The sequence below is a fragment of the Balaenoptera acutorostrata genome, chromosome 10 (assembly GCF_949987535.1).
Source record: "Balaenoptera acutorostrata chromosome 10, mBalAcu1.1, whole genome shotgun sequence".
Classification (NCBI taxonomy): Eukaryota; Metazoa; Chordata; class Mammalia; order Artiodactyla; family Balaenopteridae; genus Balaenoptera; species Balaenoptera acutorostrata.
This window is the reverse complement of record NC_080073.1, coordinates 7,713,715-7,726,467: the sequence shown is the minus strand read 5'-3', so window position 1 is coordinate 7,726,467 and position 12,753 is coordinate 7,713,715. Positions and strand designations below refer to the sequence as shown.

The following is a 12,753-nucleotide window of genomic DNA, read 5'->3' as shown; positions in this document are numbered from 1 at the left end:
GTGTTTTGGATTAATTCGATCACTGTTATCATTTGACTGAGAGTAGAGGAAAAGTCCTGTTTACAATTGGCATAATTCCTGTTCCTTGATCAAATGACAAGTTGGACTGTTTATTCCCTAGTGATTATGGAACCCACTATAAAATTTTCTCTCTCTCTCTCTCTCTCTCTCTCTCTCTCTCTCTCTCTCTCTCTCTCTGCCTCTCTCTCTCTGCCTCTCTCTCACTCTTCTCTAGTTATATATTGTTTTTGGATCTAGTGACAGTAGTATTTGACGGTTGTTTGTTTTTGGAATGCTCTTTCTTAATTCCCAGAAGCCCTACATATTTTCCAAAGGTGTCTCTCAAGAATAGATCACTCCCTCAGACCTATAATGTCATTTTCGTGTTTCTAGAAGTATAGGACACCCTTTCATTTGGTCTTCCTTTGAGGTAGAGTCTGTTCCCTGGAACACCCTTTTCTCTTATCCTCAGATCTGGATTCAGGCTGCCTTCCTCAGTGTCTGCCATTGCCCTCCTCCACTGGCATCACGTACATGAGGATGCTGCATATAGATTATTTGATGTGATGAAGTCTCCAACTCCAGGCAGGTCTTCCCTGACTCCTCCAAACTTAAAGCTTTTCTCTTTTCCCAAAGAGCAGATACTATTTCTTGCGGGGAGGGGGTATAAAAGATGAGCCAAAGTGGTGTGGGATATGGAGGGGAGGAGGGCAACAGGGATCTGCACACAAAGGAAGGGTACTACCACTGAATGAGCAGCATACACTGAAGAAAGTCTTTTCCTAATCTTACCTAAGTGTTTGAGTCACTTACTGGTTTATTTAGGGGAAATTACCAAGTAGAACAACTCCTAAAGAGAACTTTGACCATGAGATCTTTGCCAGAAGGGTTTGTGGATGATGGACTAACGTAACTTCCAGGTGTCAGAAGTGAAAACAGTGACAACTTTCTTAAGAAGGAAATAAGACTAGAAATTTGCCTAAGTGATAAAGGAAGGTTGGGTCTCTGGGGATCTTTTATTATACCAAGTTACTTATCCTGGATCTTAGAAATTATCTGAGAAGGAAAAAAAAGTATTTGCCATTTAATGACCATTATGATTAACCTAATTCTGTAATAATTGGAGAAGGGCATTAACTGTGGTATGGCATGCAAAACTAATCTTCCTGTTACATTTAGCTCAGTCCCTCATTAAGAGTAACAGCTCAGAATCTTTAACTACATTTTCAGAGTAGTATTGAACAATTAGAGAAGCTGTAAATATGGTCTTTAGTTTGGAGGAACAAGTCAAGAGATGGCTTAATATATATGTGAAATAAACTTTTTCCTTTTGTTCTGTCTTTGGCTAGACACAGTACTAGATTTCCTAGGATGTTAACTACTGAAGCATCTTATCAAGTCAGATAATAGAATTTCTTATTTTGGTCCTTTAAGAAGGGTAAACAATTATTAATACAGAGTAGTAGTGAAGTCTGAATTGTAAATAGTACGGACTAGCCTCTTAAAATACCGCCTTGATCATTGTGATGCTGGGTTATAATCTTTCTATTCCCATCTTGCTTTTTTCCAAGTAGCAGAGTTCTGTGAAAATCAAAAACGTGTAGAAATATGACTTCAAATCTGATAGAAAATCCATTTCTTAGAGCTCTTTTTACCTGGTTATGGTTTAGGACTTATATCTGTATCTCATCTTTGTGTCTCCATTGGCAACAGTTAGAGATCCCACTTAACTCATGTCCGTGTTATATTCTCCACATGTATCTGACCATCCTTAGTCTTGTTTTATACAGGCTCTGCTCAGGCACTTTTATCTGTTTGTGTCATATTGGTCTTTCGGAAGAGTTCAGGCTATGTATGCTGACTTATATATCAAATTATCTTGCTTAAATTGGGTCTTTTAAAATTAAGTTTTAATCACAGATTTAATAGTTGCTGTTAATGTATCAAGATTATATTACACAACAAGACTGTAACTTTTTATGGGACAAAATTAATGAAATTGGGTCTTATATAGAAATTGAATTCAGCTTTATCCTAGATGGGGAAGGAGAAGATTTTTTAGATTGGTTAGAAAGTACTCACATAGTACAGGACCTAAGAAGATTTCCATGATAAAACAAAATTGTAATTAATTTAGGAAAATCCCTCGGAGAAGAATATAATTTAAACAGATAGATGAGAACAACCGTCCTCCATGGGATTAGTTAGAACAGTGTACATTCTTAATAGGCTTACTCTTTCATATCTGATTAAAGGAGGTAAAAGCTTCATAAGTTTAAAACAGTATAAAGCTGCATGTGTATATTTGCACCCAGATTCTTAGAGTATTTGGCAGAATGTTTTATGATGTCTCTGTAGTTTCTAAATTAAATCGATTCACAGTTCTTAACTAGCATGTTATGGCATGTCTTTTGTTGGATTTTACTTCACTTGTTATTTTAGAATGGAAGCATTTATGACTGGCTAAGAAGCCTTTCAGTAGTATTCCTCCTTGTTCTCTCTAAATCTCTAAACTTACCTTGTAGGCATAATATGTGTGGGCATTTGTTCTCCCGTTCAGACTGAAAATGAAACACTGTGTTTTGCATTGATATTTCATGATGTGCACTGGAGGGTTGTTAATCTGTATATCTCTGTCCATAGCACTGAAATTCAGTTGAACTAGTCCTCACTGAACATGTGTGCCCAGTACTGTGCTACAAGCTTTCTTCACACACACTGTCTCACCATTCATGATAACCCTGTGAGGCTGGGATTATTGCTTCAAGTTACAGATCCAGAAGCTTTGGCTCAGAAGCGTTCAGTAACTCGCCCAGAGTTAGGCGTCTAGTAAGAGGCACAGCCAAGTTTCAATCCAGGTCTTTGGACCCTAAAACCCAAATTAATTCCTTTCTCTTTCCCCATCGTAATGAGACTCTTTAAGACATTTCTGTTGCCCATCTCTGAGCTTCCTAAAACTCTGTTCAACACAGACTTTCAGGGAAGGGAGAAATGTTCTTTTGACCTTAATAACTGTAGCTAGAACTTGGGGAGAGGGGTTGTCTAAAGTTAATTTATTATCTGTAGAGGTGATTGGAATTTGTTAGATACAAATAACTGTTCATGTTCCTTCTTTACAGGCCCTGAAATATTGTGTAGACATACAAATAGGGCCAGGGAGGAATGGGATTGATCATGTTGCTGTGTTCGACCTTAAGCTAACCAAAGCAACATCTTATTCCTTAGAATGCCCTTGTCCTGGTTCTACTTTCCCTTTTTGTAGTCATCAGATCCGGAGTGTAAGTTCTTTTATGGGTGCATCTATCTGACACTGGAAATATAAGAAATTGACTTCTCTAGGAAGAAAGCACAGTGACCCCAAATGAGTCCTGTCATCTGCTCTGATGAAAAACTTGTATGTACTAAGGTATCTATAACAAAGGATTTTCACTCTTTTGGGCCCCCTGGCCTTATTTTCCCCATCTGTACAATGAATGCGTTAGACAAGGTAACCTCTGAGGTCTCTTCTATGTAAGGAGCTATGGTTCTGACAGTTTTCATCTTTATATCAATATTCTGTATGTAGGAGAGTTAGTTCATTCTTGGTCTTGTTTTGGGTTTTCAGAGACCTGATCAAATCCTAAAATGCTGATGTAATTCAGTAGATGTTGAGCTGTCTTTCTTAGATACTTACTCTTTACCCCCTCATGTTCATAATTTTATTCTTGCTTTCATTTGGCAGACCACATGGTCTGGTTTCCTCACATTATTTCCTAAGTTTCTAAGAGGGTAAATCTATTAGAATTGCTCTCTTTGGTAAAGAGAATATTTACTTACCTGTAATATTGGTTCTCTAAAGGTGTAAAGTTATAATCACCTTTGCTTTTCCTATTTGGGATAGGGTCTGACTCAGAAATTGATGTTTATCAAAATTCGATCTGTCTTATGTCAGGGCAGGAGAGCCACAGAGTGGTGAGCAACCTACAACTGTGTATCTTAAGAGAACACAATTACAGGTAAGAAATTTTCTCTCTTCCACAGGATGCATAATCTTATTACCCTAATCTCTGCAGGCTTACTTTCTGACCAAAATCTGTTTGCATCATTTTAGATTCCATTATTCACTACAAAAAATGACTGATTAGAGAGCTCTTTTTTACTTCTTTGCCTTTTTGATTTCTGCAGAAGGTCATTTATTCTGGTGATGATTTGTATTATTCATGGATAATTTAACCAAACTACTTAACAAGGAGGGAAAACTCAGAGGATATTCTGAGAGTAGACTTTCTGGAAGCATTTCAGTACTTGTAGTGAAGAGCTCTTTATCCTCATCCAGAGTTTTCCTGTGAATCTTTTCTATTACTTCTTCAGATACGGCCAACACAGGACAGACAGCTCTTAAGAGATCTTTTATCTTCCTTCTACGCACTTATTTTATGTGCTAGTTTTATCCTGTGTGATCGGAGTCTCTCTTAAATAAATGCTAAGATTTCTTCCTTATCTTTTCCCATTTATCCCATTCTAAGCAATATGAAAAGTTAAATAGTAATCATTTTTTTTTTATTGGTTTGGGCTTTTTTATGGGACTGCATTATGTGTAATCCAGGTTTTCTCAATTTTGCCCCATAAAAGGAATTGATGGGGCACTATCCTAAAATGCTGAAACACAAGACAAAAACTACTTGACTGTGGACCCGAATGAATGCATTGTATTGCATCTCTCACCAGTTGATATGTAATGACCTGGTTAATGCATTTAAAATAGGTGACCTAAATAGTTTTAAATGATTATTGATAATTCCCTGGTTCTTTTCCCATTATAGCGCTGGATAAAGCAAGCCTTGGAAGAAGGGATGACCCAGACATCATCTGTACCCCAAGAGACTAGAACTCAGCACCTATACCAAAGTAATGAGAATAGTAATTCTTCTAGTATCTGCAAAGACAATGCAGGTATGTATGGCAGACCTTTCTGAATACATGAGCAGTGATTATTTTGGGTCTACATAAAAAATTTCACTGAGTACTTTAAAAAGTCTGATACAAAAAAAAGAAATAGCATTGTTCTCTAAATAGTTACTTTACATCTGTCTTTACAGAGGAAGAGAGAGATCTCAAGTCAGGGATCAGTATTCCCAGGACGACAAAGAAGGAACTAGACAGTGTACAGATAACAGCAGAAATGGTTAAAAAAAAGGTTAGATACATTTAAAGTAGTAAGTTTAGGAAATCTATATCCATATTTATAAGAGGGGAAATAAGCAAGAAAGATGTGGGGCACTATTCAGGAAAGAATCAAAATCGTAGGTGATTGAGTTGGGTGGGACTTGGTTGAAGGGGCAGGGGATGAGTGAAGTAAATGAGAAATTATTATGAATCGGTTGTTTTCAAACTGGAGGGTCATGTAAAATCATCTGGCCCACTGGTTTTCCAGTGACTCTTGCAGGGGTTTTAATTGAATTGCAGTTGAAAGCACTGGTGTATGGACCTGATACCAACTTAACTTATTTTGGGATAGTCTTATTACCAAAGTTTCTCTTGGCCAGTATTACTTTAATTGAAAAGTTCTGTGTGATTCCTCTTAGTTTATTTATCTCTAAATCAATTTTGTGAATATTATGCAATCAAAACAAAATACCAAAATAAATAAGATGCTAAAAGTCACAGAGTAATATTTCAGATTTTCATAAAAACCACTTCTTTGTTTCTATTCATTGCCTGAGTAAATATGAACTTGAATTAAATAAAGATATTTGTACTAGTAATATCTGCTTTATATTAAAACTTTGTGTAATACTGTATTTGGGGAAAAATAGGCTACTAAAAATAGATTTTTTTTTTAATTATTGACTTTGTTTTTCTATCCCTAGATTGGATTATACCTTATAAGTTATCGCATGTGTAACCTCAGGATATTAAGATCCCAGTGTAGAACATCTGGAAGATAAATGATACCATGTATTTAAAATATCTTACTCTCTTCACCAAAGATTAGGGAGATTTACTCAAACCAGGTTAACATAAAGAAATGCTGGTAACAGATTTCCATCAATATTATCAATTTATTGGCAGCTTTTACAGTACGGTGAGAGTATACCTTAACTCTGAAATCTTCTATCTAGTATACACACATATGTATGTGTATGGTCTGTGTGTGTGTGTGTGTGTGTGTGTGTGTGTGTGTGTGTGTGTGTGTGTATGTATTTGAGGTTGGGAAAGGGAGGCTGTATTAGCAATTCATGTCCTAACTGGCAAAGACTCATAGGGAAAGTGCCTTTGTTATTATGTGCCCTGGTTGGAATGGAATTAGGACTGTTAGTCACCAACCTTTATTGAACTTCTCTCGTCTCTCGCAGTGAGAAACATTCAAAGGACACACCTTGCCCTTCAGGAACAACGTAAACAGGAAAATATTTAAAACCAAGCAATACTCAAATGAGTGACTTGGTATATTGCTACAAGTTAGTGTAAATCCTGAGGAATTATTTTTATTTGTTGCTTTGGTTTCTTTGTTTTTGCTTTTTTCCTCTCAAAAAGGTCAAGAAAATATTAATCAAAAAAGGTAGACAAGTTGGTGTAGTAGAAAGAATCCAACAGACCTGAATTTGAAGACCATCTCTACCCTTTACTAACTATATGATGTTGGGCAAGTTATAAAGTTATCTCTGAGCCTCATCTGTGAAATGGGTATAATAATATCTGCTTTGTAGAGCTAATATGAGATTAAATTAAGGTACATAAATTACCATATCAGACCCTTAATTGGAATTATTACTGTCATTATCTACAGATTTCTTGTCAAGCATTTATGGAACATTTACAGAAATTAGTCATATACTAGGATACATTAAAGATTCTAAGTTCCTAGAAGCTAAATTTGTATGGAAATAAATGGTTTTACTCTTCAGGCAGGGGAGGACATAATGTTCATTATTTGTAAATGATGTGGATATCTATCTAGGAGAGCCTAAACAATCATTTGAAAAAATTAACAGGAGTTCAATAAAACTGCTGGATATGCAAAAATTAATACCATTTATGTACCAAGAAAATGAAGAAAAAATTTTTCATTGCCAAACTTAACAAAACTGAGAAACTGCCTAGGAATAATGGTGGGGACATGTAAAACAAATCATTACTGAGAAATATTTTTTTAAGTCTTGAGAAAATGAAGGGAACTCCCATACTGCTTAATGGAAAGAAGAAATATAATGAGTCAGTTTCTTTCCTGGCTTCAGATGGTTTCCATCAGACTAGTTTGTTTGGGGGTTTGATTAAATGATCTTGGAAGTTTATCATAAAAAATAAACATGAAAATAAGAAAAAATTGAAAAAGTAATGACAAAGAAGTACTTTACCTAGAAGTGTAAAACTAACTTCTAATATGAATCTGGAAGCTGGTAATTAAATTAGTACAGGTGTAATAATGGATGTATATGTGGAACAGAATAGCCAGAAGCAGGCCTTATGTAAGTGAAAGATTTGGTAAATTATTCTGGAGTTTTTACTTGCATGGGGGATGGGAAAGACTTAGATCTTTGCCAAAGTAAATTCTATGTGCATTCAGTGTTTTGGGGTTTTTTTGTTTTTTAATTAAAGTTAAGTAAACAATGTTTCTGTGTCCTTAGTTCTCTGAATTAATAGAGGACAAAAATATTGGGAGAAAGGATTTGCAATAAAAATGAGAGGGAAGTAATATCCCTGCTAGCAATTTGGTAAGATTTATCATGCATTTTATTTTATTTATTTTTTTTAGTTTATTTATTTATTTATTTATTTATTTGGCTGTGTTGGGTCTTCGTTGCTGCACGCAGGCTTTTCTCTAGTTGCGGCAAGCGGGGGCTACTCTTCCTTGCAATGCGTGGTTTCTCATTGTGGTGGCTTCTCTTGTTGCAGAGCACAGGCTCTAGGCGTGCGGCCTCAGCAGTTGTGGCTCACGAGCTCTAGAGCGCAGGCTCAGTAGTTGTGGCGCACAGGTTTAGTTGCCCTGCGGCATGTGGGATCTTCCCAGACCAGGGCTCAAACCTGTGTCCCCTGCATTGGCGGGTGGATTCTTAACCACTGCGCCACCAGGGAGGTCCCTGTCATGCATTTTAAAAGTTCATTCCTTAACCTAGTAGTTGTTGTTCTAGGTACTTGTTCTGTAGAAATAGGTGTGGACCAAAATTTTTATACAAAGTGTTAGTCATGGAATTACTAATAATTGCAAACACATGCAGGATAAAAACAACCTGGGTTTCAACAAATAAATGTTAGAATTTGTGGTTTATCTTCTATTACACATACTTTTGATGGAATACTATTCAGTAGCATTAAAATTTTTACTCAATTTATTTTATCAAATTAACCTCCAAAAAATAGCACAGTACTACTTTTGAATTACATTTCAGTGATCTGAATCTTGAATCTGTAAGAATATTAAAAGAATAGTATATTATGATGAAATAAAATTTTTCTGTGGAATGTAAAGGTGGTTCAGTATTTGAAATTTTATTCATATAATTTATTAGTCAGCCAAATGGAGAAGGGAGAGTAACAGCACAGTAAATGTGGATTTAATGATAAATCTAATAAAATAACATACTGAATGATTTTTTATTTTACATCTATCTGAAAACAATTGCCAGTTATGTTTCATGGTGAAAACTAGTTAGATTAAACTTTTAAATTGGTTATCAACTTATCCCAGTATTACCATTCTTATTTAACAACATCTAGAATTGTTATCCAAACTGATTACCAAAAAGAAAATCTATGAGATAAAAGTTTTGGTAAAGAGGATGTATTTGTTGCCATTGTATACAAATAATATGCTTATCTACCTGGAAAAGCCAAGAGAATTAACTGAAAAACTGGTAGAGATCAATAGGGTAGCTGGGCACAAAAATATGTAAACATTTTCTTACATGTTAGCAGTAACATTTAGGTAATACACAGGAAGAAATACATCCAGTTCACAGTGGTAACAGAAAATAGAGAACACTGGAGAATAAACCTAATTAGAAATGTGGCAGATCTGTAATGAAGAGGAATATAAGGAATTCCCTGGCGGTCCAGTGGTTAGAACTCCATGCTCTCACAGCTGAGGGCCTGGGTTCAATACCTACTCAGGGAACTAAGATCCCACAAGCTTTGCGGCACAGCCAAAATAATAATAATAATGAGGAGGAATATAAATGAAGGCATGAGTAGCTAAAAGATTGTGCCACGGTGCTCAGTTAGAATTCTCTACAAATTACTCATGAATTTAATACAACCCCAATCAGCTTTGGGGAGGGGGTGGTATCAGCATAGTTTTTGTTTGTTTTGTTTTAAAGTTGTTTGTTTGTTTGTTTTTTGATGTGGACCATTTTTAAAGTCTTTATTGAATTTGTTACAATATTGTTTCTGCTCTGTGTTTTGGTTTTTTGGCCGTGAGGCATGTGGGATCCCAGCTCCCTGACCAGGGATCGAACCCGCACCCTCTGCATTGGAAGGCGAAGTCCCAACCACTGGACTGCCAGGGAAGTCCCAGTATCAACATAGTTGACAAATGATTTCTACAGTTCATTGACATGAACGAGTATGCTAGAATAGGCAAAATATTTTGGAGAGCTAGAGTAGAATAACTGGAATTGCCCAAACAATTTTACTAAAAAGTGTACAGAATAACATTCAGAACTGAAACCCAGTATCTAGTCGGATAAATGTCATATTTCAAATCAGTAGAGAAATGTGATTATTCTATAATTACAAAAGAATTTGGAAGAATATGCTAGCCATTTGGCATGTGAAAAGGATAGAACATACTAGTACCTAAACTACTATATGTTCTGAGTTGAATTCAAAAATTAAATATGGAGATAAAGGGAAAATAGGTCAGTATTTTTATAGTCTTGGGGTGGGGTGACAAAAACATGACATCAGAGGCAGAAAATAAAGGAAATGGTTGATACATTTGACTAAATAAAAATATAAAACATTGTATAGCCAAAGACTATTAATAAAATTAAAATATAATTGTAACATTTTTGTCATTGTAATGGAAGGATTTTTACTATGTTTTTCTGATTGAAAATAGTAGGTTATTGTCCAGTGTGATTTAGACAGGGTGAGTAAGGACATGTCAGGAAAGAGTTCTAGATGAAAATACACCAGCATATTAGCAATGAATTAATTTGTGGATATGATTTCAAGTTATGTATGTATGTGTTTCAATATGTGGGTGTTTGTTTATATAACCTTGGGAATTATTTGAGTAAAGGGAAAAAACCATAAAAGATAGGTTTAACCACATGAAATTTGATAGCTGTGTATGGCACAAAGAAGAAAAATGCAACTTGAAAAAAACAATTTTGTAAATATAGTGCTGTTCGTAGAAAAAAGTAGGCAGATTACCACTGGTCCATAAACCTCATAAGGGCAGGTGTCAGGTCTCTTGTTGAATATATCATAATAAGTACTCAGTAAATATATTTTAAATGAATAACCTTTAAGTTGATTTTGGGGGTGGGAGAGTTCATCTGAACTTTATAACTTTTCTACAATCAACTTTATCACTTACATAATTGCCTTTAGTAGTTACAGCGTTGGACCTAGCAGTATAGCAGTCTTTTGAAAGATTCACTGTTCAAGACTCTTGAAATATATAAACCTAACTATAAGTCATGAATCACATGTTTGTTTGTTTATACCTAGGCACTTTTCTAAAGGAGAAAAGAAAAATGAGTATCTGGAACAGAAGGAAAATACAAATATACTTCTAATCTAGGAAAATTTTTAAATTTTTATATATCTGAAAGGAAAAATATGTATCTCCAGTGTTTTTTGCTTTTATTTCTTGTCTCTGCTTCAACCCCTCCTGCCCTAGTTCAAGCCTCATAACGCTTTCTGTTTACTCCATTAACTCCAAATAGTTTCCCAGTGTCCATTCTCATCCTAACCATTGCTACCAGGAGAATCTTTCTCAAGCACAGCTCTGATACTGTCCGAAAACTTTTCCTCAAAGACTTGGGGTAAATGTCACTCCTTCCACCAAGCCTTGGGGGTATAATTTAACCTAATGATTAAGAATGTAGGTGGGAACCAGATGACCTAGTCTTTCTCTCTTTGTACGTCAAATTCCTTATCTGTAAAGTGGGGATAACAATAGTACTGGGTTTATAGAGTTACTCACATTACATCTGATAATTCACATAAAGCACGTGGTATAGTGCCTGGTGTGTAATAAGCACTTAAAAGCATAATTTTTTTTTACTAACCCATAGCAGTATGATCGCCTCTGTTGAGGTTCTTAAACTTATATTACACGTTTTATATATGTTTTCTTTTTCTTACACATTTGTAAACCCATTTAAAATAGAATACCTGATAACCATTTTCCCCCACTTACCTAGTTCAGTGGTTTCCATATTGTAGGTATTAAGTAAATGAATAGCTTTGAACTGTAAACGAATAAAAATAGATTTTTCCTTTGAGAAAGTGAGATAGGTGCATTGGCCTGAATGGTCAGTAAAATTTATAGCATATTAACTTCCTTTCTAAGCGGAACTAAGAAGTGTACAGTAGAAAGTAGGATATTCCAATCAGAAAAAGAGTACCACCCTAGTTTTTGAAAATGATTGGGAGAAGTTTCTGTAGAAATGATTTCACACTTTGAAGCACTCTAAAACTAAGGGCTCAACGAGGATCAAGTAATCATGTGTAACTCTTTCCTACTAAAGCAGAATATTACATGAAGAGCTGCTAAAGAATGGCAAAAATATATAAAAGCTTGAAACTGAGCTGGTGACGTGGCAATTCAGTAGAGGGTGATTTTAACAAAGAGACACAGATTTGAGATTTTCAGAAATTCAGTGTGAAAAAACTAAATTTATATTTTCCACTACAAGAGATTAAATTAGCTCCAGGGATTAGTTATCAAAAGGGTCAAATTCATTTGGTGATTTTCTGGGAGGTAGAGAGTTTTGAGAATTACTTTAAGTGTGACAATTAAAAAGTCTTTGGGCTTTTGGTTTGATTGCAGGAGATAACAATGGGATGAGGCAAAAGTGGAGTTACCAGCCATTGTGGGCTAGAGATTAATAATGGCTTCACTATGAAGCAGCCCTTTAGGATGTAATTTCAGACCTCTCATCCAAGCTTTGTATTTCACAGACTTGTTGAGCCCATTAAAGAAATGGAAGTCTCGCTATCTGATGGAGCAGAATGTTACCAAGTTACTGCGGCCTCTTTCTCCAGTCACACCACCCCCTCCCAATCCAGGCTCAAAGAGCCCCCAGCTGACCACACCTGGCCCATCTCACCCAGAAGAGGAGTGTCGAAATGGATACAGCCTCATGTTCTCACCAGTCACGTCTCTTACTACTGCTAGTCGCTGCAATACTCCTCTGCAATTTGAGGTGATTTGGGTTTGGTTGTTGGGAGTGCTGAATATGGAAATCATTATTTGCACCTCCTCATTTCAAATACATCACTCCAAATGTTTCTTTACCATGTTCTTCGCCCATCTTAGCAAGAGAATGGGAAACCTCAGGGTCATTGTGACCTATTACCTGGTAGCCTCTCATCTTGGCAGTCCCCATACTTCCCAAAATAGGAATAGTGCTCCCACAGGTGACACTCATCTTATCTTTTGCATGCAATTCATCAACCTCCATTACTTTAGGTGGTAATCATGCTAGATCTTTATCTTTACTGTATACCTTGGGTAAAATAGGCCTCTAGCTGCTTAGTAACCATTAATGACACCTGCCTGAGAGCTCAGGTTATACTGATTGGTTGGGCCTCTATTTC

The 12,753-nt window shown here is 35.9% G+C and overlaps 1 protein-coding gene across 18 annotated transcripts in view; it reads left to right on the top strand.

Moving 5' to 3' along the window:
* The window catches only part of SETD5 (SET domain containing 5), an 81,323-nt gene that overhangs the window by 56,283 nt on the left and 12,287 nt on the right, over positions 1-12,753 (top strand). For all 18 annotated transcript variants that reach the window (XM_007192506.2, XM_007192505.2, XM_057554586.1 and 15 more), the window contains 2 exons: positions 4,803-4,932; positions 12,115-12,359. In XM_007192506.2, coding sequence (XP_007192568.1) covers positions 4,803-4,932; positions 12,115-12,359 — 375 coding nt within the window. The remainder of the gene's footprint in view (positions 1-4,802; positions 4,933-12,114; positions 12,360-12,753) is intronic.